General features: G+C 31.6%; 4 protein-coding genes and 1 long non-coding RNA gene across 12 annotated transcripts in view; 3 read left to right on the forward strand and 2 right to left on the reverse strand.

Moving 5' to 3' along the window:
* The window catches only part of LOC105829631 (protein yippee-like 1), a 27,302-nt gene extending 22,857 nt beyond the window's left edge, over positions 1 to 4,445 (reverse strand). Inside the window, exon 1 of one of the 3 annotated variants that reach the window (XM_036283699.1) lies at positions 4,435 to 4,445. Coding sequence is in view for 2 of the 3 variants with exons in the window: in XM_036283697.1 (XP_036139590.1) it covers position 4,435 (1 nt within the window). In the remaining variant the exon portion in view is untranslated. The remainder of the gene's footprint in view (positions 1 to 4,434) is intronic. The other 2 variants (XM_036283697.1, XM_036283696.1) reach the window with 2 other exon arrangements.
* Positions 4,438 to 15,181, forward strand: LOC105831667. The gene is made up of 5 exons (XM_012671950.3): positions 4,438 to 4,993; positions 6,567 to 6,791; positions 13,553 to 13,882; positions 14,000 to 14,278; positions 14,649 to 15,181. Exons 1-5 carry the CDS (start codon positions 4,977 to 4,979, stop codon positions 14,842 to 14,844), a joined length of 1,047 nt encoding a protein of 348 aa, XP_012527404.1. The 5' UTR covers positions 4,438 to 4,976; the 3' UTR covers positions 14,845 to 15,181.
* Positions 14,518 to 20,149, reverse strand: LOC105831669 (SPRY domain-containing SOCS box protein 3). Of its 5 annotated transcripts, XR_003625613.2 has the most exons (9): positions 19,900 to 20,148; positions 19,606 to 19,811; positions 19,271 to 19,499; positions 18,978 to 19,205; positions 18,781 to 18,891; positions 17,116 to 17,211; positions 16,761 to 16,932; positions 14,825 to 14,959; positions 14,518 to 14,739 (listed from the first exon to the last, which is right to left on the reverse strand). XR_003625613.2 is itself a non-coding variant. In XM_036283695.1 (6 exons), the coding sequence occupies exons 1-5, from the start codon at positions 19,937 to 19,939 to the stop codon at positions 18,791 to 18,793; spliced, it is 804 nt and encodes a 267-aa protein (XP_036139588.1). In that variant the 5' UTR covers positions 19,940 to 20,148; the 3' UTR covers positions 18,350 to 18,550; positions 18,781 to 18,790. The 5 variants fall into 5 exon arrangements, 3 of the variants coding, with proteins under 3 accessions (XP_036139588.1, XP_028045863.1, XP_012527408.1); XR_003625614.2 differs by lacking the exon at positions 17,116 to 17,211; XM_036283695.1 differs by lacking the exons at positions 14,518 to 14,739; positions 14,825 to 14,959; positions 16,761 to 16,932; positions 17,116 to 17,211 and adding an exon at positions 18,350 to 18,550.
* LOC105831668 (N-glycosylase/DNA lyase) lies at positions 16,932 to 18,585 on the forward strand. Of its 2 annotated transcripts, XM_012671953.3 has the most exons (4): positions 16,932 to 17,173; positions 17,393 to 17,698; positions 17,766 to 17,827; positions 17,930 to 18,585. In XM_012671953.3, exons 1-4 carry the CDS (start codon positions 17,073 to 17,075, stop codon positions 18,355 to 18,357), a joined length of 897 nt encoding a protein of 298 aa, XP_012527407.1. In that variant the 5' UTR covers positions 16,932 to 17,072; the 3' UTR covers positions 18,358 to 18,585. The 2 variants fall into 2 exon arrangements, with proteins under 2 accessions (XP_012527407.1, XP_012527406.1); XM_012671952.3 differs by having other exon boundaries at positions 17,766 to 18,585.
* A 326-nt stretch (positions 20,150 to 20,475) lies between the features above and the next one.
* Positions 20,476 to 21,663, forward strand: LOC118644829. Its single transcript, XR_004962620.1, has 2 exons — positions 20,476 to 21,035; positions 21,494 to 21,663. It is a non-coding gene; the product is annotated as an uncharacterized LOC118644829 (long non-coding RNA).
* Positions 21,664 to 22,470: the final 807 nt, after the last annotated feature.

Raw genomic sequence — 22,470 nt, forward strand, 5'->3', positions numbered from 1 at the left:
AAAAAATATTCTTTAATGAAACCGTAATGCATTACGAAAAGTAATGCATTATTTAGAATCCTGCAGGTTATTACACATCTGATAAAAATCATAAGGTATGTATTGTTTAAATATTTGTTTATAAGTATTTTAATGCAATTATCAAATTTAGTTTTATGAAAAAATAATTTTGTTAAAAAAAGACATTCCTAAATTTATATCACCATTCATATAAACCGAAACATAGATGCGAAAGAAGATTAATTGCTTAAGAGGAAATGAAAATGTTAAAGAATTAATCACTAAATATGTTTCACTAAATATGTTTTCTGTTGTATCAATACACAGGATCTGCACGAAAGTCGTGTTATAGGCATAATTAAAATCGCATTACGATTATATTCCCAAGAGTACTCTATCGGTATACACATACCGTTCGCTTGAAAATCTCGCTTAGGGGACTTGCCATTGGAGATACTTTTTCTATTCTCGAGAGAGAATACGACATTGGTTCCTTTGATCTGGCGAACAAGCCAAGTTTTAAGCTTTCGAAAGTGATGGGCACGCAGATGGTTATGATAATAATAATTTGATCTTCAGTCTCCGTTGGTCCTGACTCCTTTGCGCGCGTGCCCACATACTTGCTAGTCTGCCTAACTCACGCATACAACGTACACGTCTACGTGAAGCTGACGACTCTCAGGGTCGATTGTGGACAATACGAGTGGATGGAGTAGCTTCGAAATCGATCGAGAATTAATCCGGCGCTATCGCGTCTTGCAACTGTTGTCCCATTGTCTCATCGCGAACTAAAATGAAAGGACGAAAGGGAGAGAGATGCTGATAAATTGCTGAAGCAAGACGGTCGAGTTTTCCCTCTTCTTTCCTTCATTCATTCGGGGATTCTCGGCATTTCTTTGAAAATCTTAACGCCTCCTCTCCCTTTTCTACTGACTCGGGAGATTCCGCAGACTTTCGCATTCTTATTGTAGCATCTTGTTTAACGTTCACCAAATTTTTCTTACTCGTTCTACTTGTTTGTAAAAAGAAGAACTTAAAATCAAAATAATAATTTATTTTTCTTCTAAATGAGCAATATTTAAAGAAATTATTGTCTGCAATTTTATAACAATTACTTCTGTAGGGTTAAACGCATCTGTCGTTTGCAGCACATCGTTCGACGTAAACCAGGGACTATGTCTCCTTCTTCTCTAACGCCTCGACCACTTGTGGTTTTAACTGCCTTCGACGATCCCTCCTAGTGCCGAGTGTCGAGTATGGCGAGAATTATATAATTATTTCGCGGTAATTGTCGCGAAAAATGACGGTTGCTTGAATGCCTTAAGTGCCGCGGCAAAAGCAGCCCGAAAAGAGGGTCAACTCTCGGCTTCACCGACGAGATTCCTCTACGGGGGTGAACATTGCACTCCTATATATATATATATATATATATATATATATATATATATATATGCATTGTTAAATTAACTTATTAATAATGATCATTGAAAAAGTTTAAGCAATTTTAAAAGAACAATAGCATTTAATAAATTTAATAATTGCAACTTGGTCAAAACGACATTAAGTTTTTTTTTTACTATAATAAAGCGTATCGCGTATGTTGTAAGTTTTACAGGCAATTATTAAAATTGTTGCAATCGAAACTGTATCAATGTCTGAAATTTCAAAGATTGATATTTTATGCCAATTCCAAAAATTTTTCAATAAAATATCTTACTAAAATTACATAAAGACAACAATACAAAAGTGATTATATAAATACATATATATAAAAGGTGTTCTAATCGATTGCATTCCATTTCCCATAGACAACGCGGATTGGTATTGCTTAACTCACTGCCAGATTCGTAACGGTGATTAGCAAGGAAGCGTTCAAACGCTTTTGATACTGTCCGAGAGAGAAGGTGAAGGGAAGGTCTGCGGCGTTTGAGACTAGGACACTAGGGATAAGTTTAGTCCAGCTTGCTTTACCTCAGAATCATGCATATAAAGACGGTGAGTCGTTCGCGAACCCTCGAAAGCCGAACAATCGCATACGGTAGGAATTACCTCCTCACTCACGAACCCTCATCTCGCTCTTCTCGCCTTTTTTTTGCCTCGCCGTAGTCCTTTTCTTCTGTTACTCCTTTCGAGTTGTACACTAGGCGACATGTATACTCTTATACTCTTAAAGTTAGATACTTTAGGCTCAAACGCTCGTATCAAAATACATACATTATTAATTATCGATCAAAATATCTAAAACTTACTTTTATTCGGTACAAATTTAATTTAATTTCGTATATAACCTTTTAATGCCATGTTTAACTTTTTAGATTAAACACAAGCTATTTTAATTAAGTTTCTAGATAATTTTAAAATGAAATAAGTGTATGTACGTATGTACATATATATGTACACACATACATACATATAATCTAGTATCTCTGTAATGCATTCAATCTAAAGTGTCTAACTTGAGACGCGGAAATATACATGGCGCCTAGTATACTCTTTCTCACGCTATAGACTGCCCGCACCTTTTCCGTCCTTCAATGGTGCCAGAGTCATAACTACAAGGACTACAATGGATAGAAACCGCCGCCGCCTTTTCTCTGCCACTTATTCGTTCCGCCAAATGATTTTGACCGCTGCGATTTCACGCGCGTAAAATCGTCAAACAAATTCATAAAAATACAAATCTTCTCAGCTTGGAAATTTATCAGTGTTACGATGTCAGTTTTACCTATTTTTTTTCAAAGCCTACTTCTTTTAAACTATTGAAAATAAGTTTTTCTTTACTATTATCTTTTTTTTTTTCAACGTGTGTGTGCCAAGGGGGGAGCGCACGTAACTATTTCTTGCACATATGAAATTGTTATCTTATTAATCATCTTGTGTCTTTTCGTATAAAAATTCTTCGCATTAATTATTATAAGTACATTATAAGTTTATTTTCCAATACCTGAAATTTGACAGAAAAATTTTATTCACATTATTACTTTCAATTATAAAACAATTACTACGTTCAGCAAAAAAGCAGCTTTGCAACTGTACTAAAATTCTTTAAGTGATTGATTCTTGCTCTTATAGTATATACAGTTCCTGCTGGCTCTTAATATAACCAATCATATGAAAGAATTTTACAACATTGCAAGCTGCTTTTTCTACTAAACGCAACCATTGTATTCTAATTGTAAGTTCTAAAGTTTTTTACAAGAAAAGACACAATAAAATTGTACATAGTAAGATTTACAGATACGTAATTACACGAAAAATTATTCACGCGACGCGCAGGGACAAAAGTTTATCGCGTATTTCGCGCGAAAAATGACCTTTGATCGTACGCCAATCGTGATACGATGTTTTAGAATTCACCAATGACAACAACTGTGTTTGTCACATTAATTTTGTATAATTTATTGTTTCCGCCGATATGCTAACGCTGTTTTATATAATAATAAAAGAATGAGAAAGAAAAGAACATTGAGTAGAAAGTTTAACTTAACTATTAAAAAAAAAGAATTTGTTGTCTATATATTATACACCTTATATTGTTCGCTATTTATTTTATATTAGTGTAAGATTTCAAATTGAGAGATTGAATCGAAAATTAAATTACTCTCTCCACCACCATTAAATAATTAAACCTTTATCAAAGTTTATTTAAATCAAGAATTTTATCACTTAGTATTATTGTTATCGAAAGTTAATTGGTGGAAATGAATTTTTAATATTTTTTCGGTCGCTTATAAATAAAGAACTCTTGACACATGTGGTAGAGGAAAAAGATTAAAAAAGCTGTATTTTTGCGAAATTCAGCGACAAGGTTAAAGCCACTTTATATATTCCGATTACACGCGTGTTTCGCGATAAGTGTACGGAAGGTCGCGACCGACATCAGCATATTATGTCACAAGGCGTTTTCTTTTTCGCGATTTGCCGCGCACGGTTACGTCGAAAATTTGGAATATCGATGACCGAAAGGTGCAGTGACGCGCGGTGATGGATGCATCAGCGGGACCAAAGCACCGGCATTTACCACAGTCGTCCGAAGGCTGAAAGAAATCGACGACGATGGTTCTGCAGTGTGGACTACGTCGAAGGGAAAAGAGAGAAATTGGCGAGTAAGACGAAAGGAAAGAAAGAGCAAGACCGCGCGGAGATTAGATCCCGCAGGATGAGTAGGTGGGATTGGATTTGGCAGGCGCGCGGCTCGTTGGCGGTGATGCGAAGGAATAGGACAAGAAGAAGGGGCAGGGGGTGGAGTTTGGTTGGTGTCCGAACGGTGGAGAGGCTGCAGAAGGGAAACTCGGAGGTAGGGTAGACATATAGAGAGCGCGTGGAGTAGAGCAGGACGGGGAAGAGCAACCAAGAGACGAGAGAGATGAGAGGCCGTAAGTGACAGAACGGTGGTGGTATAGGTGAACTGCTGGACAACCGAACCACCCGAACTGTACTCGGCGGTATTTAAGGGAGAGCCGCGAGCGTAGCGCGCCAGTTGTTACTACGGCCGGTTGGTGGTTGGCTTTCGCGGACTGACATTCGCTGGATCAGTCCTCACGTCGCGTGGCGCCAATTGTGCAATTAAAACGCATTAGACTAATACAAAAATTATATACATATATATATATACATACATACATAAATGTCTAAACTCTCAATAAACAATCTTGATAAATTATCTCAATAAACCTTAATGAAGGAATCGCTTAGTGACACTTAAGGCGAACTAAGCAATCACGTGCCAAGTGATGAACAGTTCACCATTCACCTTCATCTTTTAAATTTTTCGTGATATAAATAAATATCTTTTTCACAATAATAAACACGATCGTAAATATATAAGTGCAAAGTTAAGTGAATACATGAGAAACTACGAGGTTTTTTCTTAAATCGGCGACGACGTTATGTGAAAATATACATATGGCATTATTTGAACTCTTCACACCTGAAGATCGAAAGAATTTAACATTTTTAAATCTTGGATCGTACAGATGAGTGTATCAATGAGGTATGAGCACGTTTACCATTCATTTCATGCAATTTTAAAAGAAAGTATTTAAAGTATAATTTTAATTTAATAATAAATATTTTAAATAATTTTAATTTTTAATTAACTTTATGATTTTTTCCTGACATTTAAAAAATAATAACAATTAAATAAAAAGTAATTTTTTTAATAGGTTTTAAATTAATTAAAAATCAGAATGATCATCAGCGCTTTGAACTTGATATCGTAAAGATAAAAAAAAGATAAAAAAAGATGACGTGATCTTCGTATGACAGCACTTCCACGAATAGCGTGAAAAGCTATTTTAGCGTAACTGTAAATACGCGTCAATAAATAATGTTACATTTATAGTTTTCATTTTCTTTTATGCAAGTTTACTTAATTACACATTTATTAAAATAATTCTAAATATTACTTTACAAATAATGAAAAGATATGAATAATATTGATTAAACACGCAAAATAGAATATTTGAATAATTCTTTAAATTAAAAATGCAAAAAAATATTAAAGACATAATTTATATAATTTTAAGAAGCAAATATAGAAGAAAAATTTTTTTAAGAAGCTTATTACATTTTTCATTATTTTTTTTAAAGATAACTTGCTTTTTTCTATTTTAATAGAAAAATATTTTTTGCTTTTTTACGTTTCTTTTCTTTGATACATGTAAATTACTTTTTTAAATTTTAAAAACTTTTTTACGTATTTATGTAAAATTACTTAAGGGTGTTTTGTTTTTATGAGATCATTTTGTATGTCACGAGCAAAAAAAGTTTAAAAAAAAATTAAACAGTAAACTTATACACTTTATATATAAGCTATAATACATAAAAATGTGTTTTATATGCATTTTATGTTGTCTTTGGATATATAAATTAGAATAATAATTCACAAGTTATTATATAGATACGAATTAATTTAATTCTGGATGAATGTGACTCATAATTTTCCAAAAGGTAAAATCACACACTATTAATATTTGTAAATAAAAAATTTTATTAATTAAATTATAATTTTTTAAATCAAATTTTTCCAAATTATAACACAAACCTGCATATTATATGTATACATGTATCTATTTATTTTCTGTGAAGTTGGAAAGAAATTGCAAATTGACTTTTAACAAAATACTTTGATAAAAAAAGAAGGAAATTTATATGTGTCATTCAAAAAGTAATAGTCAATAAAATTCGACATTTTTATGCTAATTTAAAACATTTTTTTCAGATTTTTTTTATAAGGAAAATATGTTTTGTAAAAAATAGTTTTCAAATAATGCAATTTAATCATCATATAAAAACCTTTCGATGTATCAGAAAAACATTGAAATATTTATCAGAATTATAAATACAACATCCTTGTAATTATTTCGAGATAAAGAACATGAGCGAAATCTTTCTTTATGCATCAGAGAGTATTGGAAATTTAATTTTGTTCCTTACTCTAAAAACATATTAAATATATTTAAAAAATATTTTAGTGTTATTCTGGTGATCCCCACTTTTATATATCACTTAAATATTAAATTTAAGAAAAAATTATAAAAGCCTGCTGATGCTTTCTGGAACAGATGCCCGATGCTACTGCTGGCATTGGGGTTAATTTTCATGCAATCGTCAGTCGGAGCTTTACCACGAGAAGGTACATATTTTACACGATCGAATGTTTCGTCCGAACTCATCGGGACGTCTTCCAGTCACAGTATTTCGATCATCAGGATCTTGTCCGATGGACGATTGGAACGGTTTATCCGGTGGCCTGGAGCTTGCGCCAAAGAGATCATTATCAATTGGGGGTAGGCACAATTACATTTGTTTTACATCCTAAAACAATCAAAACGTTGAAATAAAACGTTAAATCCGAGTCAAATAAGTTTGATATATTCAAAGTAAGCGTGAAACAAATTACTGCATTGTATAACATCGAAATCTAAACTCATCGACGTTGCTCTGCTTACATGCTTTCTTTCATAAAACATACGTCGAGTGTTTTTATAGTTACAAAGGCTAATGTGTAGCAATCTGTACTATCCTCTTTTCTGAAATAACATTTTCTCAGATATAGGCAAATCTCTTCTTCCTATCCCACCCATCGTTCTCCCCCTGTATATAGTCGGGAGGATTGAAGCGGGAACTCTGTTGGCAAGCACGAAAACAATGCCGCCTTTCACTATTGCCAATATACGTGGATGCTTGACTGTTATGTATACATTTAGCGCCGGTTAGGTCTTTCAAATGCCACCCATCACTCCAAAGAACGCTGATACAGTCTAATGGAACAGTCTCTGTGAATCCTTGTCAGTCTCATAATAAGTTTCAATACAATTGTAATATTGCGTTAACGCTCGTAGAAAGGGATCAATGCTCAAACAAAATGAATAAATTCTACATTTTATTTCTTCTCTTCTACCGTATTATTATATGAATAATGTACAGCGTGTGTGTGTGTGTGTGTGGTGCGCGCGCGCGCGCGTACGTGTGTGTGTGTGTGTGAATTGTATTCATTTTTAATAATTATCTAAATAAAAAGTCTCGTATGTAATCCTGTCAATATTTATATATATACTTAGTAATATTTATATAAATCTATATCTAGATACAAAGTAAAATAAAATAATTATGCAAAATTATATAATAAGTTTAACTTTTACTCTTTCATAATTTTCTTTGCTTGACTATAAAAAATATATTCATAATAATATAATCACTATATAAAAATATATATAAAAAAAGTTTCAAAAGATTTATATCAGTGCTTGAGCCTAGTTGCCCTTTTCGAGCCGATTCCCGAACGCGCCGCCTCCTATGCCCCCACTACCGCGCGCGGCCTTGACGGCCGAGCCGCCGATCTCGCCCGTACGCTTTGTCTCAGGAGCAGCTCTGTATAAGAAATAGTGCCCTGCACAAAATTCATTAAAATTACTTTAAGTAAATAATTTTTGTTTTTATAAACAAAAAAGTACTAACTTTTTTATTACTAATTTATTTTATGTAGTATAACAATATGTAAAAACATAATATGTAAATTAGAATTTTGACAATAGTTTTCCACATCACCGTGAGATACTATTATTGATGCGTTTTTTTTTAAGTGGTTTCCCCAGTAGGCCTAATTCACTAAAAGATGAAATATAATATACAGCTTGGCAGGAAAACAAAATTTTATATATTGTAAGATATATAAAAACGACAGGAAAATTAGAAGAATGCCAAGCTATATATTATATTTCATCTTTTAGTGGATTAGGCCTACTGAGAAAACCACTTAAAAAAAAGCATCAATAATAATACCTCATGGGTGATGTAAAAATTAAACTATTGTCAAAATTCTAATTTATATATTATGTTTTTACATATTGTTATACTACATATAAAATAAATTAGAAATAAAAAAATTAGTACTTTTTTGTTTATAAAAACAAAAATTATTTACTTAGAGTAATTTTAATGAATTTTGTGGTGCAGGGCACCATTTCTTATACAGAGCTGCTCCTGAGACAAAGCGTACGGGCGAGATCGGCGGCTCGGCCGTCAAGGCCGCGCGCGGTAGTGGGGGCATAGGAGGCGGCGCGTTCGGGAATCGGCTTGAAAAGGGCAACTAGGCTCAAGCACTGATTTATATGTATATATGTTTTTTAAAGTGTTTATATATTTTTTAAAAATAATAAGAAAAAGAGGAGAAAGAAAAAAAGAAAGTAATATATCAATAATTAACAAATAATATTTAAGAAAAACACTACATATTTTATAAAAATAAAATAAAAAGACAAATGTATACACATACACATACACATTTGTATTTTTATTTCACTTTTATAAAATACGTTGGTATATATGTAAAAAAATAATAAATAAAATTGGAAAAGAATTTGATTGTATAGGGTATAGTAATGATAATAAAGCAGCGCACATATAAAATACAATAATGTAATTCCATTAGATTTGAAAACCGAAAAAGGGGATACAATTTATCATGTTTATTCGTTGACAGTAACCGCAAAGCCAACCAAGCTCTTAAGCCGAAAAGCGGCAAGTTAAGTAAGCAAGGATTAGGTTCTGCAACGAGCGGATGTCCTAGAACCTCTACATAGGGATCGGATTGGCCCCTTTTGCGCTGGACCTAAACGTAGTGTTCGGTAGGTCGCCGTCCTGTTTTACTCTCCTAGATGGGACTCATCTGCTGATGCTCTCACGAGGATACCACGGAATACCACAACCACGAAGCGTCACTTTGCACTTAAACGCAGGACGAAAGCTCTTTTACCGTCGTGAAGAAAGTGCACGCCTTGCTTTCTATTGACAGTTCCCTTTTTCCGAATTTGTTTTTATTGCCTAAATAATTTGTTACAAAAATTCAATTTTATTTTTTTCTTACATTGCGTCATATGTGTGACGTTAAGTGGGTATGTTGTAAAATTTCGTAGAACTATAGGTATTGGTATACAAGATGTCTATAAGTCCTAAAAGTTCTCACTCTCTACATTTTGGAAATAATTTAAAATGATAAAAAAATCACGAAATACGTATTTGCTCATTTCGAGGAGCTGCTCCACTCCTCTTTCTTCACTTTGAAACTTCTTAACCCTAATCCTATATACTATCAAATAATTGGTATTCGAATCCACACAAGGAGTGTAATACACCCCAGCCTCTTTAAATGATTATTACTTGTATATTATCAAACATTTTGACTCTAAAAAATTTTTTTAACATTCTTCAAACTTCCAAAAATAATATCAAAAAGTTATTTTGGAACAATTTAAATTTTAAAACAGTAAAACAAATTCATAAAGCTAAGTAAAAAACTATAAGTCTAAAACTAAAGCCAAAAACTAGTGGGGTTTATTCTATCTCAGGTGTAGGATTAAGGTAAAGAGTATTTACTCGAAATGATTAAATCGTATTTCACAATTTTTCACAATCTTAAACGTTTCCAAAATGTAAAGAATAGAAACAACTCTGCACATAAATCTATCGACAAAATAATCATATGTATATACATTTTCTATTAATTTCGAAAAGATAAATAAGCAAAAAGTTTTTTGCCATATTTAAATTTTTTGCTTATGCCATTTGGCAGTAATTATTGCGATTACACAGGCACACACAAAAAGTGGTTGGTTCGGCGGACCAGACTAGTCAATCCCTATGTATTTTGACTCGCTGAATCCAAATTCAAGGTCACAATTGATGAATTGGCTCATTTTTTCCTAACCTCAAAAAAACACCTTGTAAAAGCAGTTTGGGTAACAAATGTATAATCCAGAGCATGCGTAATCCAAGCTTGCGTAATCAAATTACCCAGGGAAATTTTAATAAGTATGACAAGTCTGAGCTTCTGCAGTGAATAAATAGCGTAGAAAATTCACTCCTTTTTTCTATTATATATAATATTCTTTTATTCTCGAAGGTTTGGATTAATAAACAAACTGAAACCTGGATGTTACAAGTCTGATGAGTGGAGACTATTTATCGATTCTTCTAAGGCCCGGTTCCACAACTCACGGTTAAATTAACTGGCCAATTATTCCATTAGAATTGACCAATCGTATTTGTTAATTTTGCTTAACGACAAATACGATTGGTCAATTCCAATGGAATAATCGGCCAGTTAATTTAACCGTGAGTTGTGGAACCGGGCCTAAGAGAAGCTTGAAAGCAGTGTTGCTGCATAATACTAATGTATATGCCTCCATTCCTGTAGCGCACTCGGTGATAAAAGAAGAGTACACAAACCTGAAAATAGTTCTTGAAAAAATTAAATACACAGAAATTAAATACATAGATGGCAAATTTGTGGGGATCTGAAAATTTTCACCATATTATTGGGTCAATAATCAGGTTACACAAAAAAATCTGTGCTTTCTATGTAAATGGAATAATAGTAGAGATCGAATGAACTATTCCCATATAGCACCGAAGTTTGCAGCAACATTGCTGCAACATTGCTACATGTTGCAATTTAATGCAATGTTGCGGCAATATTGCACATGAATTTTTCTGCAATATTACTTTAGCAATGTTGCACCTGAATTATTTTGCAATATAATATATTAAATTGCTATCTGCAATATTAAAAATGTATAGTGTATGTTACATACACATTCAATTTCAAAACACTATAAATAACATTTTATTTGTAATGCAATTCGGAACGTAGCAAATATCTGATGAAAGAATTAACTTATACTTTCTGTGAATTTTTATGCGATTAATTAAGACTAAGGTCTTTTAAATATAATATCACAGGATATTATTCATTAATTTTTTCTGATTGCTTATATAAACTCGTGAAAAAAGTGTTAAGTATTTATTCACAAATATATATTAAATTTTTCAATAAAACGTTTCGCTGATGTGTTCACATTACAGAAGAAAGGATAATTGATACCTTAATTATAAATACCGCGCAGCTATTATTTGGCTGCCGCGTCTTGCCTTGTCGTGTTCAAGATAACAATGTTTTTGTTTTATGTGCATAGTTTATAATTTGTAGTCACATAAACAGTGCATTCTTTATTGGCACACTTTTTGTATCTTTTTTTTACCAAAATTTCCAATATTTTTGTTTTATACGCATAGTTTATATAATTTATAGTCACATAAACAGTTTATGCGTGTTAATTTTTATAAATATATAATTTATTAAATGTATTAGCTGTATTTAATACACAGTTCTTATATTTTATATAACCAGCAATAAAGCGGTCTTTGAATTTATTTAACATTGTTCATTTATTTTATTTATATAAATAATTTATAGGTATATGTTTATATGTTATTATAAGTAACTAAATAAATATATAATTTATTATATTTCTGACTACTATGGCCTTATCCATATATATCCGTATTACTGCATATATATTTCCTTGCAACGTTGCTGCAATGTTGCATTGTAATATTGCTGCAAGCGGACATTTCGCCTTTACTGCAACATTGTAGCAACGTTGCAGCAACGGTTTGCACTGTTGCTGCAATATTGCAATATTGCAAAATAGCATTGCTGCAATGTTTCTGCAATGGTTTTGTGCTATATGGGTTATATAAGAAAAGAATGGCCGACAAGGACGTCTTTGCAACCTGGGTCTCAAAATATCATAAATAAACCGTTAATTGAGCCTTCAAAAGTTCTTCTTCCATCTCTTCATATCAAATTAGGACTCACAAAACAATGGGTGAAAGCTTTGAATAAAAAAGGTGAATGTTACCAGTATTTACAAGAAAAATTTTCCAACATCTTTGATGCAAAATTGCGGGAAGGAATTTTTGATGGACCTCAAATACGTAAAATGTTGAGAGACGACAATTTTGTCACCAAAATGAATGAAGACGAAAGAGCAGCATGGCTGAGTTTCAAAGGTGTCACAGAAAATTTTCTAGGAAACTACAAAAGTCAGGATTACAGAGAAAGGGTGGCGGAAATGATGGAAAACTATAGAAAACTAGGTTGCTTAATAAATCTTAAGTTGCATTTCTTGGATTCTCATATCAACTACTTCCCAGAAAATCTAGGTGATTATAGTAAAGAACAGGGAGAAAAATTTCATCAGGACATCAAGGAGATGGAGAATCGATATCAAGGCAAGTGGGATGTGAACATGATGACTGATTTCTACTGGACGCTCAAACGAGATGTCTCCGTGAAAGAAAAGAAACGTAAGAGAAAGCCATTGCACAGAACCTTTGAAAATAAAAGAGTTAGATATAATAGAAAAAGGAAGTAAATTTTCTACACTGTTTATTCACAGAAACTCAGACTTATCATATGTATTTAATTTTCCCCGGGTAATGTGGTTACGCAAGCCTGTACGCTCTGGATCATACATTTGTGACCCAAACTGCTTTTACAAGATGTTTTTTGAGGTTAGGAAAAAATGAGCCAATTCAGCCATTCTGACCTTAGATTTCGATTCAGCGGGTCAAAATACATAAAAATAGTCTGATCCGCTGGACCAACATTAAAAAAAAAATTTTTTTTTAAGATTAGGAAAAATGAGTCAATTCAGCAATTCTGACCTTGAATTTGGATTCAGCGGGTCAAAATACATAAAGACAGATTATATTAGTGTCTGGTCCGCTGGACCAACATTAAAAAAAATTATTTTTGAGGATAAGAAAAAATGAGCCAATTCAGCAATTCTGACCTTGGATTTGAATTCAGCGGGTCAAAATACATAAGAATAGACTAGTCTGATCCGCCGGATCAACATTAAAAAAATTTTTTTTTGAGGTTAGGAAATGTGAGCTAACTTTGCAATTCTGACGTTGGATTCGGATTCAGCGGGTCAAAATACACAAGGATTGACTAGTCTAGTCTGCCGGATCAACTACTTTTTTTGTGTGCCTGTGTTATTATTATTTTACTGTTATTTCCTTTAAAAAACAATATTGCGAGCAAAAGATGAGAATAATAATATTGCGTAAAATATTTTACAAATTTTAATATACGTTTTTTTTACTTTGAGAAATATTTAATATATGTTTCTATTACTTTGAGATCTATTACACAACTGTTTAATCAAAAATTAGATTATAACATTTGTTCTCTGGATAGAAACACAGACGTGACACTGCGACAAGTCTGGCTTCGTAAGTCCAACAGAAAGCTGCAATTGATATACGCCGGTGAAACATTGACTGACTGTATTGACGAGAAGCTCGCGTGGTGGGACGACAGCGAGTGTTTGCCCAGCTCTCGCGATGTCTATCGTTATCACGATGAAGGTGACGAGATGTCAATCGAGGTGTTCCAACTGGACGGTAAGGACTTTTCGAGGATACCCCGTGACCTCTCTTGGCTGTTGTCGACATCGGAGCTTCGTCACCGATGCGATCGCATGAGAATGCGAATACAAAGCCAAGCCATGGCTCAACATCGACATAGGTACGACCTAGATTGAGCCAGCGTATCGCTCAAGCTGACTTGCTTAATCCTTCAGCTATATAAGCAAAGACGAAGTCCGTTGTACAATTGTGTACCGAAAAGTTTTTTTTGTAATAGGAAATATGCAAAATCAACGAATGCGACAGCAAGTAATGGAAAGCAAATTCGAAGTCGGAATCGGGCTCGAAGGGATTTATTCATGATACCAGGGACAAAATGGTGCGGTCGCGGTGACCGTGCTACCAAGTATACCAATTTGGGCGGCTTCGGCATAGCTGATGCCTGTTGCCGCAAACATGATACAACTTGTCCTTTTTACATACCGGCCTTCGAGTCGCGTTACGGTGTTTTCAATTGGAGAATTTCAAGCATGATGCATTGCGCTTGTGACGAGCGGTTAGTAATTAGTGAATTTATTCAATAATATGATGCGACAAAGTGCGAACGTTTTTTCTTGTAAGAGAATGTCGATATATCAAAAGCAAAGTTAATTTTCGATATTCGGGATAATCAGATGTTTAAGTAATATATTATTTTTAGATTTTTAGAAAATATTCATTCAATGAGTATTTAATACGATTAAAAAACACATATACTTCCAATACTATAAGACTTCGTCATAAAAAGTATAACGGTTATTTTCGAGACAAATTGTTTGATGTTTGCAAACATCACAACATTTATTATTAATACGTGCAACAATTTGTACAATTTTAACACTTGTAACAATATTATCATATTTTTTATTTGTTTTTGCATATTATAGATTTCGCACGTGTTTAAAAATGGCCGGGACTGCGTCGGCGGATTTCATAGGTAAAATCTTCTTCGACGTGCTTCAATCAAAGTGCTTTATTCTGAAACCGCAAAAGATATGCGTGAAACGCACTTCCTGGTGGGGTAAATGTCAACGTTATGAATACCGAAAACAGGCCTACGTACGAGATAATGTTCCTTATTAAGGGTATAGAACGTGAGAGATTGCCATAAAATAATGACGTATTCTTCTTCCGAGGATGTCAATAGCAATTCTCAGGGATGTAATATTTTATCAAACACTCATAATATGTTCCAAAACTCAAACAAAGAAATTAAATCGATTAATTGATTAATTATATCATCAAAGATACGATTGACAATACATCGTAATGTTTTCGAAGAATAATTACATCAAGTCTACTTATAACCACGTCAGGCATCTTAAGATGTTAGAAAAGAAGAAATCGTACGCATGATTTTTTCAACTTATTTATAAATAATTTCAAATGCGTCTGTCTCAATAAAATTGTAAATGAAGAACTTTCTCTTTTTCTTCTTCTGAATAACAAGTTTCAATATACCTATCATGTTTAAAGCAAATTTTGTACTATATCGTATATTTTACAAAATCAAAGTTTGTCGGATTTTACGCCGTTATATTAAGTCAATCATTGTAAATTTTAAAATTTTGACTTCAGATTTGGACTTAACGATTCAAAATCCTACTAGTATAAACTAAAGTATAAAGTTGCAAATAAATTAGAATAAAAGAAATAATTGTTTTTTAATTTGTCAAAGGTGTATTACTGTACTTTAAAAGGTTAATATATTAGAATACTTTACAAGGATAAGAATTTTTCACATTTGTGCACATTTTTAAGAATTTTTTATTTAAATTAAAATAAAAAATATTTAAATTAAATTAATTGATTTTTTCCCCATTAATATGTTTAAACTGCAAAAAATCGACGTAGATAACAGCAATCCTTGTATATAGAGTTTATATTAAACTTGTAGATAAATTTGTTAATTCTTAAATATTATTAGCAAATTATTAATGAATTAATAAAATCGTGGAGAATATTTTGTTCATTAATTGTAAAACTTATATAATATTCCAAAGATGTAAAAATACACAAATACAATTAAGGAAAAATAATAAACTGCATATAAAATATAATCAATATTTAAAATAGTTTAGAATTTTTAATAAAAAATTATTACTATATTATATGTATTTATATTAGTTATAAGCTGTACAAGATAAATCTAGATTTGATTAATTTGATTATTTTATTTCGATTTTTTTCTATTTACCAAGATATGTTATGCTTCCGTTCTCATACGATTCAATGTAATAATATGAAAGCAAAGAAAAATCGTCTTGTTATAAGTTGTGAGTGCGATACACGTATTGTAATGTAAACGAAAACTTAGCCCCCCTCCCCCTGTTTTCTTTCCTTCAGGAGAGAGGGCCATGTTTGTGAGTGAGATACACTTTAACGGAAAATGTCGAAAGACATCATAAAAGTGTCAGATGACACCGCGCGGTCGCGTGCTAAGTAAAAGCTCGGTCTTTGTACCGGGCAATACCGATGTTGCAAGTACCTGATCTAATTAATATTAAGTACTTGCGACATCTGTCATCTGACACCTTTATGTCTTTCGACATTTTCCGTTGGAATACGTGTATCTCAACATTCCTCACTCCTAAAGGAAAGAAAACGAGGGAACTGATTTTTCATTTATATTACGTACAATATGTACGGGTATCGCACTCACAACAGTATAATAAGTTACCAAACTTTCTATACTCATGTTCTTTTATCCGATTTTCTCTTTCCAAATTTAATATTAATTGGTTAATCGTGATTTTTTTATTCTTAATATTTCATATAAATATTTTAATAAAATTGATTATTAGGCTCGAGTATTCTGAATTTTCATTTAAAGAAAGTAAAAGATAACTTAAAGTGAAATAAAGTCAAATTTTGTACTTCCTTTTTAATTCACGTAGGAATCTATCTTTAATTAAGTCATAATTTTTTTATACAGACAAGAGATTCGTCAAATAAGTAAAAAACGTGCTGCTAATGCATATGGCCATTATATCTATTACCTCGTATAGGCTGCGGTCCAGTAAACGCTACAAACACTATGGAGCGTTTGTAGCTGCGCTACGGTCGTGTCCCGCCGTCTCGCGTCCTCTGTTTACACCACATGCGCGTGAAAGTGTCGCATGTGATTTGGATTTTTGTTTTTCTGTTGTCCTCTCGATATAAAACTTTAACCTATTTCAATATAAAACTTTACTTGTAATGCAAACATACCTAATATAATATGTAAAAAAACTAAAGAAAAAGATTTAGATTAGCAATAAAATGTCAGTTTCTTAAATGACTAAACTCGCGCTATTCGAGGTTATTCGAGAATGTATAACGCATACAAAATAACAGTGAAACAAGGCAGTATACCTTGTTTATGTACAGAACTGAATCTTGCTCTTACATTGCACGGTGGCCAGAGTTTCAGGTAACACTTAAAAAATATTTGAAAATATTTATATAACTCTGAAATTATTTATATAACTATTATTACCTAAATAGATAAAAAGTTGGAAAGTTTTATATATTTATATATATATATGTTTTCAATAATCTAGAGGAAGTTTACTAATGATTAATAAAGTTCAAGCTCTTTTGTGTCCCTTAAATATTATTTCAAAATTATAAAATGCTAATGATATTTCAGATGGATGGTTTGCGACAATGGTTATAGAGGTATCTTTAATGGATGCATTTGGACTTTGTCTCAAAATAAAACCCATCTCTTTTATACTGTACAAGGACAATTAAAGGATTCTGTAAATTATGATAACATTCTGTCTGAGTATCTTAGGCTGTCAGTATCATTACAGGAACATTATAAAGAGTGGGCAAAAGCAGATACACACTTTCAAAAGTGTCTAGATGAAAGTAATGCTGTTCGGATACTGAAGCAAGACATTGTGGAGAATGTATTCTCATTTATCTGTAGTTCTAACAATAACATTTCAAGGTACATTTAAATAAAATAGATGCACAGTAAAAATAAATTCATATTACTTATTAAACATCTGTTTTAGGATATCAAATATGGTTGAAAAATTATGTTCATTATTTGGTCGTAAAATATGTTTGATAGAAGGTAAAGAATATTATGATTTTCCAACAATAGAAGTTTTGAAAGAAAAAAATGTAAAAAGCATATTAAAAAGAGAACGATTTGGTTATCGTGCTGAATATATAGTTAATGCAGCAGAGCGTTTATCAGCGTTGGGTGGAAAGGATTGGCTTTTAAATCTGCAAAGAGAAAATGTTTCTTATCACGCTGCCAGGGAACAATTGATGATTTTGCCAGGAATTGGTCCTAAAGTTGCAGATTGCATATGTTTAATGTCACTAGGCCATTTAGATGCTATACCTGTTGATACTCATATTTTTCAAATAGCACAGGCAAATTATTTACCACACTTAAAAAAACAAAAAACAGTTACTCCAAAAATTCATACTGAAGTAAGTAATTATTTACGAGAACTATGGGGTCCATTAGCTGGATGGGCACAAGCTATTGTGTTCTCTACAAAAATTAATATCAAATCTAAACTAAATGGAAAGCAAAAACACAAAAACGATAATGAAAATTTAATACAAGCAAAAATACTTAAGGTGGTTTGATCATCGCGTTTATTTTTACAATATAGGTTATACAAAACAATTTTATCCAGATTTGTAGAAAAAGTGTTTTGTTTTAACTGCTATTTTTTTAACATTATTTTGCACGATTTATATATTTCCAAAATTGTTAAATAACTAAATATTGATTCTAGTATTCTATTCCAATGTACCAATAAATTATATTAGCCATTTTCTAGAAGAATTAATTTGTGTTTTTAATATCTAATGTCAAGAAATGAAAAAAAAGATTTAAAAATATTTTAAGAAATGAGGATGTTATATTCGCATGTGTAAGATAGTATTACTTTTTATTTTATATATTGGCATATGTATATTTGCATGCACAATTGACAATGTATAAAACTGAATGTATTTTATGATGAAAACGATTTCTAAGTTTCTAGAATGATATTTATCACAGACCTGTGTATCACTAAAAATGCTTTTTCTTCTTTATTCCAACAAGTGCGTAATCAAAATCATCTAAAATAATATACTCTGCAGGAAATTCAAAGTCGTCCTCATTATCACAATCTGTTAATTTACAATATCTATAAATTATTTATATGCATTGCTTACTTATAGTCACTTAAGAAACAAAGAAAATCTGTTGAAATTACCAATAGATTTTTGTAGTATATCAGCAAAGATATTTTGAGTGAGATAACGCAAACCAGGAAAATTTTTTGATAAATGTGCTTTCTGTGAAGGTGACAAAACTGCGAGACAAGTAGTTTGTAGAGATGCTGGTGTTGAACAACTATAGGTTAATTTCATTACACATTGAGCCATTGTTGAGCTCACTAATGGATAAAGTGTAAAATTGTTTAACTTTGTAAAAGCCATACCTACAAAGGGATTAAGATTATATTATATCTCCAAACTAATACTTGGTTTGTGTTTCTTTGCTTACCCAATGGTTTTCGATTGATAAAAAATTGTAACGTGCCAATCCAAGTGTCAAGATGAATTCCTACCAAGTTATCTTGACCAAAGCTTGTCCCATATTTACATGTTTTACCGTCGTGCTGCAAATATCCTTTATATGAAAAACCCCAAGATTCTTGATCTCGTCCGAGCAGAGCACAAAAATTATCACTTGCATCATAAATCTTGGCATTTGCAGTTCCTACACCAACCATCTAACATAACATGAATAATAAAATTATGCATGAGTAAAAAAGCTATTTCTTAAATATATTGTAAAAATTGTCAATATAGATTCAATGAAATATGAGATAAACTTACTACATCAGTGCCATATATATGTGTTATCATTAAAATCTCCCAAAAATGATGCCTTCCTTTCTCTAATGGTTTATTACCTTTTGCGACGGCTGTACCAGTGCTATATATAGGATGAAATATAACATTTAAGTTGTTATCTGATAATTTAATGGATGAAGTTGACAGTTTTTCATCCCAAGTCCATTCATGATTGGATGAATGAAAATCTGTAAGAAAACAGGTAATAATTTATTTTTAAATTTTTCATTTTCTTTCAAATAAATGAATAACAATTAAATATTCAAAATAACTTACCGTTTTTTATCTCTAAATGTTCGTTTGTAGTTAAATCCATATTTTATATAAATCACCAAGTTTCAATTATTATATTTACATATTTTTTTAAAATCATAAGTTGTAATGACAGATCTAAGCATATTTTGTATTTTTATGTATAGTGCTTATGAAATTCTGTGAAAGATTGTGTGATGTGATCTTATCAATAGGCTGCGTTCCGATCATAGTGGAAGGCACTATAGTGAGTGTATTCCTTTGAGTATATATACATGGAGGAGGAATTGCTATGGTTTCATGTAGACCAGGGGCTCGATTCTTGAATTCATTCGCAAGAAAAACGTATACGCAAATACTCGCTCTAACAGAAAGTTGTAAGTTTATTGGTTAATAGCCATACGATAGCCAATAAATTTCTAACTTTTCTGTAAGAACAGAATTTGCGAATAAATTCAAGAATCGAGCCCCAGTGGTCTGTTCTTTCTAGCTGCACTGTTGCACCGGTGCAATAAGTTAAAGTAAGACAAGTATATTTTTTCTCATTCTAACTTATTGCACCAGTGCAACAGTGCAGATAGAAAGAACAGACCACGAAAGTGTGTCCAAGATCTGTGCAAGAGAGAAAGGTATATCATGATACTCGCTTTCTCTGCGCATGCGTTAATATCATTATCTGCATCGCAGTTTCAACATTTCTTGTGCACTTTTGTATTTATTTACGGATTGTATGTGTGTGTAAAACATACAATGCCAGCCATTGTACATATAGCGTTTGACGCATGCGCAGAGAGAGCAAGTATCATGATATACCTTTCTCTCTCGCACAGGGGGTCTATTACAGTTCTTGGGTGAGCTCATTCCACTGATCTCATTAAAGTGGATATGGCATAGGACGAAATAAGTGTGACCAATTGAAGGTTGTAGTCTTTGTACACAATATGGCGGTGTATACAAATACGAACACAGTTTACTGTGACGATGATACAAAATTCCACGTGTAATTAATTATCTATAGACGTAGATGTGTAGCAGTTTTATCCAAAATATTACTTTTTTTATAATAAAAATAGTAAAATAGTAAAATAGTGAGATTCCAAAATTAAAAAATGTGTTTATTGTGGAAAAGGAAGTGAAAATAAACAACAAACGTTTCATAAGTGAGTAAGGTTAAGTCTGAAAAGTTTAATAATAATATGTTTAATATATAATGTATCTGGATTCAAATATGTACCTCATAAGTACATAAGTATTTGTTGAATACACATTTTTATTATGTTGCTTTAAATTACAAATTTAAGTTTTAAGTGATACGTTTGTTTTGAATTCATATATTTTATGTTATAAAATATATTTATAATGTAACATTATTGTCATTATGTTTAAATAGCACAGTATGTGACTTGCAAAGTTTAATAAAGCACGCAAAATAACATTTTTCTATTACTACTATTACTATTTTCTAAAAAACGCGATAAAAAAATGATCTTATTTTCTTCTATGCTGTGCATGTATATAGTGCATGTATATACATTTTATTATGTACATTATAATATTTATACTTAAATATTAAATAAATCTATGCTAATCTATGTCTAATAGTTACTTTTTTTACAAGCTGCAAGTATGGATTACTACAACACAATTAAGGACACGAGGACAAAATAAGCTATAACAATATTCTTTAAACTTATTTATAAGTTTAGTAGTAGTAGTATTATTTATTAGTAAAATTATTTAACAAGATGGTCATAAATAAAAATTTACGATTTTTAGACACCTGCAAAATTTTATTTTTTAATCTTTTATTTATCCTTTTATTTAATAAAATATTTATATATTTTGACTCAATTTATACATAAAAATGTTATATATTACCAAATATTTTTTTAAATATTACAAAATATTTGTTATAAAGTCACTTACAATTATAAAAAAATACATAATATTAAATGTTATATGTATGATATAAAACAATATTATAAAAATTCAAATAAACACATTCCAGATTAATATTTTAGAACATTTCAAATTACTAAACATATACATTTTAATATATTTTGTAAATTAATTAATTTTTTAATTCATTTTTACTGGTTACATTATAATCATATTTTATATTTTTACAATATATCTTATTTAACACATATATTTTGTGTTAGTCATTCAAATTTTCCGCCAAAAGCGTGTACGCTAACTACAACTTTAATGGCTTCCGGTATTCTATTGGTCACACTTTTTTACCTTAGATTATTAGGGTATGTTATATCTACTTTAATGAGATCAGTGGCTCATTCACTGTGAAAATGTAAAAAATGAGCAACAGTGATTGGTGTATATCGTTAGTTCTAAAAGTATACACCAATCAGTAGAGGCAGTGCTGGAAATTTGAAAAGTAAGTGAACTCACCCAAGAACCGTAATAGACCCCCAGATCTTGGACACACTTTCAGTGCTGGCATTCCTCCTCCATGTATATATACTCAAAAGTGTATTCTCACGTCCGCCATTTTTCTTCTAACTAGTAAGGTAACTAGCATATGGTCTGTTCTTTCTAGCTGCACTGTTGCACCGGTGCAATAAGTTAAAGCAGAGA

This window comes from Monomorium pharaonis, chromosome 3, assembly GCF_013373865.1.
Source record: "Monomorium pharaonis isolate MP-MQ-018 chromosome 3, ASM1337386v2, whole genome shotgun sequence".
In the NCBI taxonomy this organism is placed as follows: Eukaryota; Metazoa; Arthropoda; class Insecta; order Hymenoptera; family Formicidae; genus Monomorium; species Monomorium pharaonis.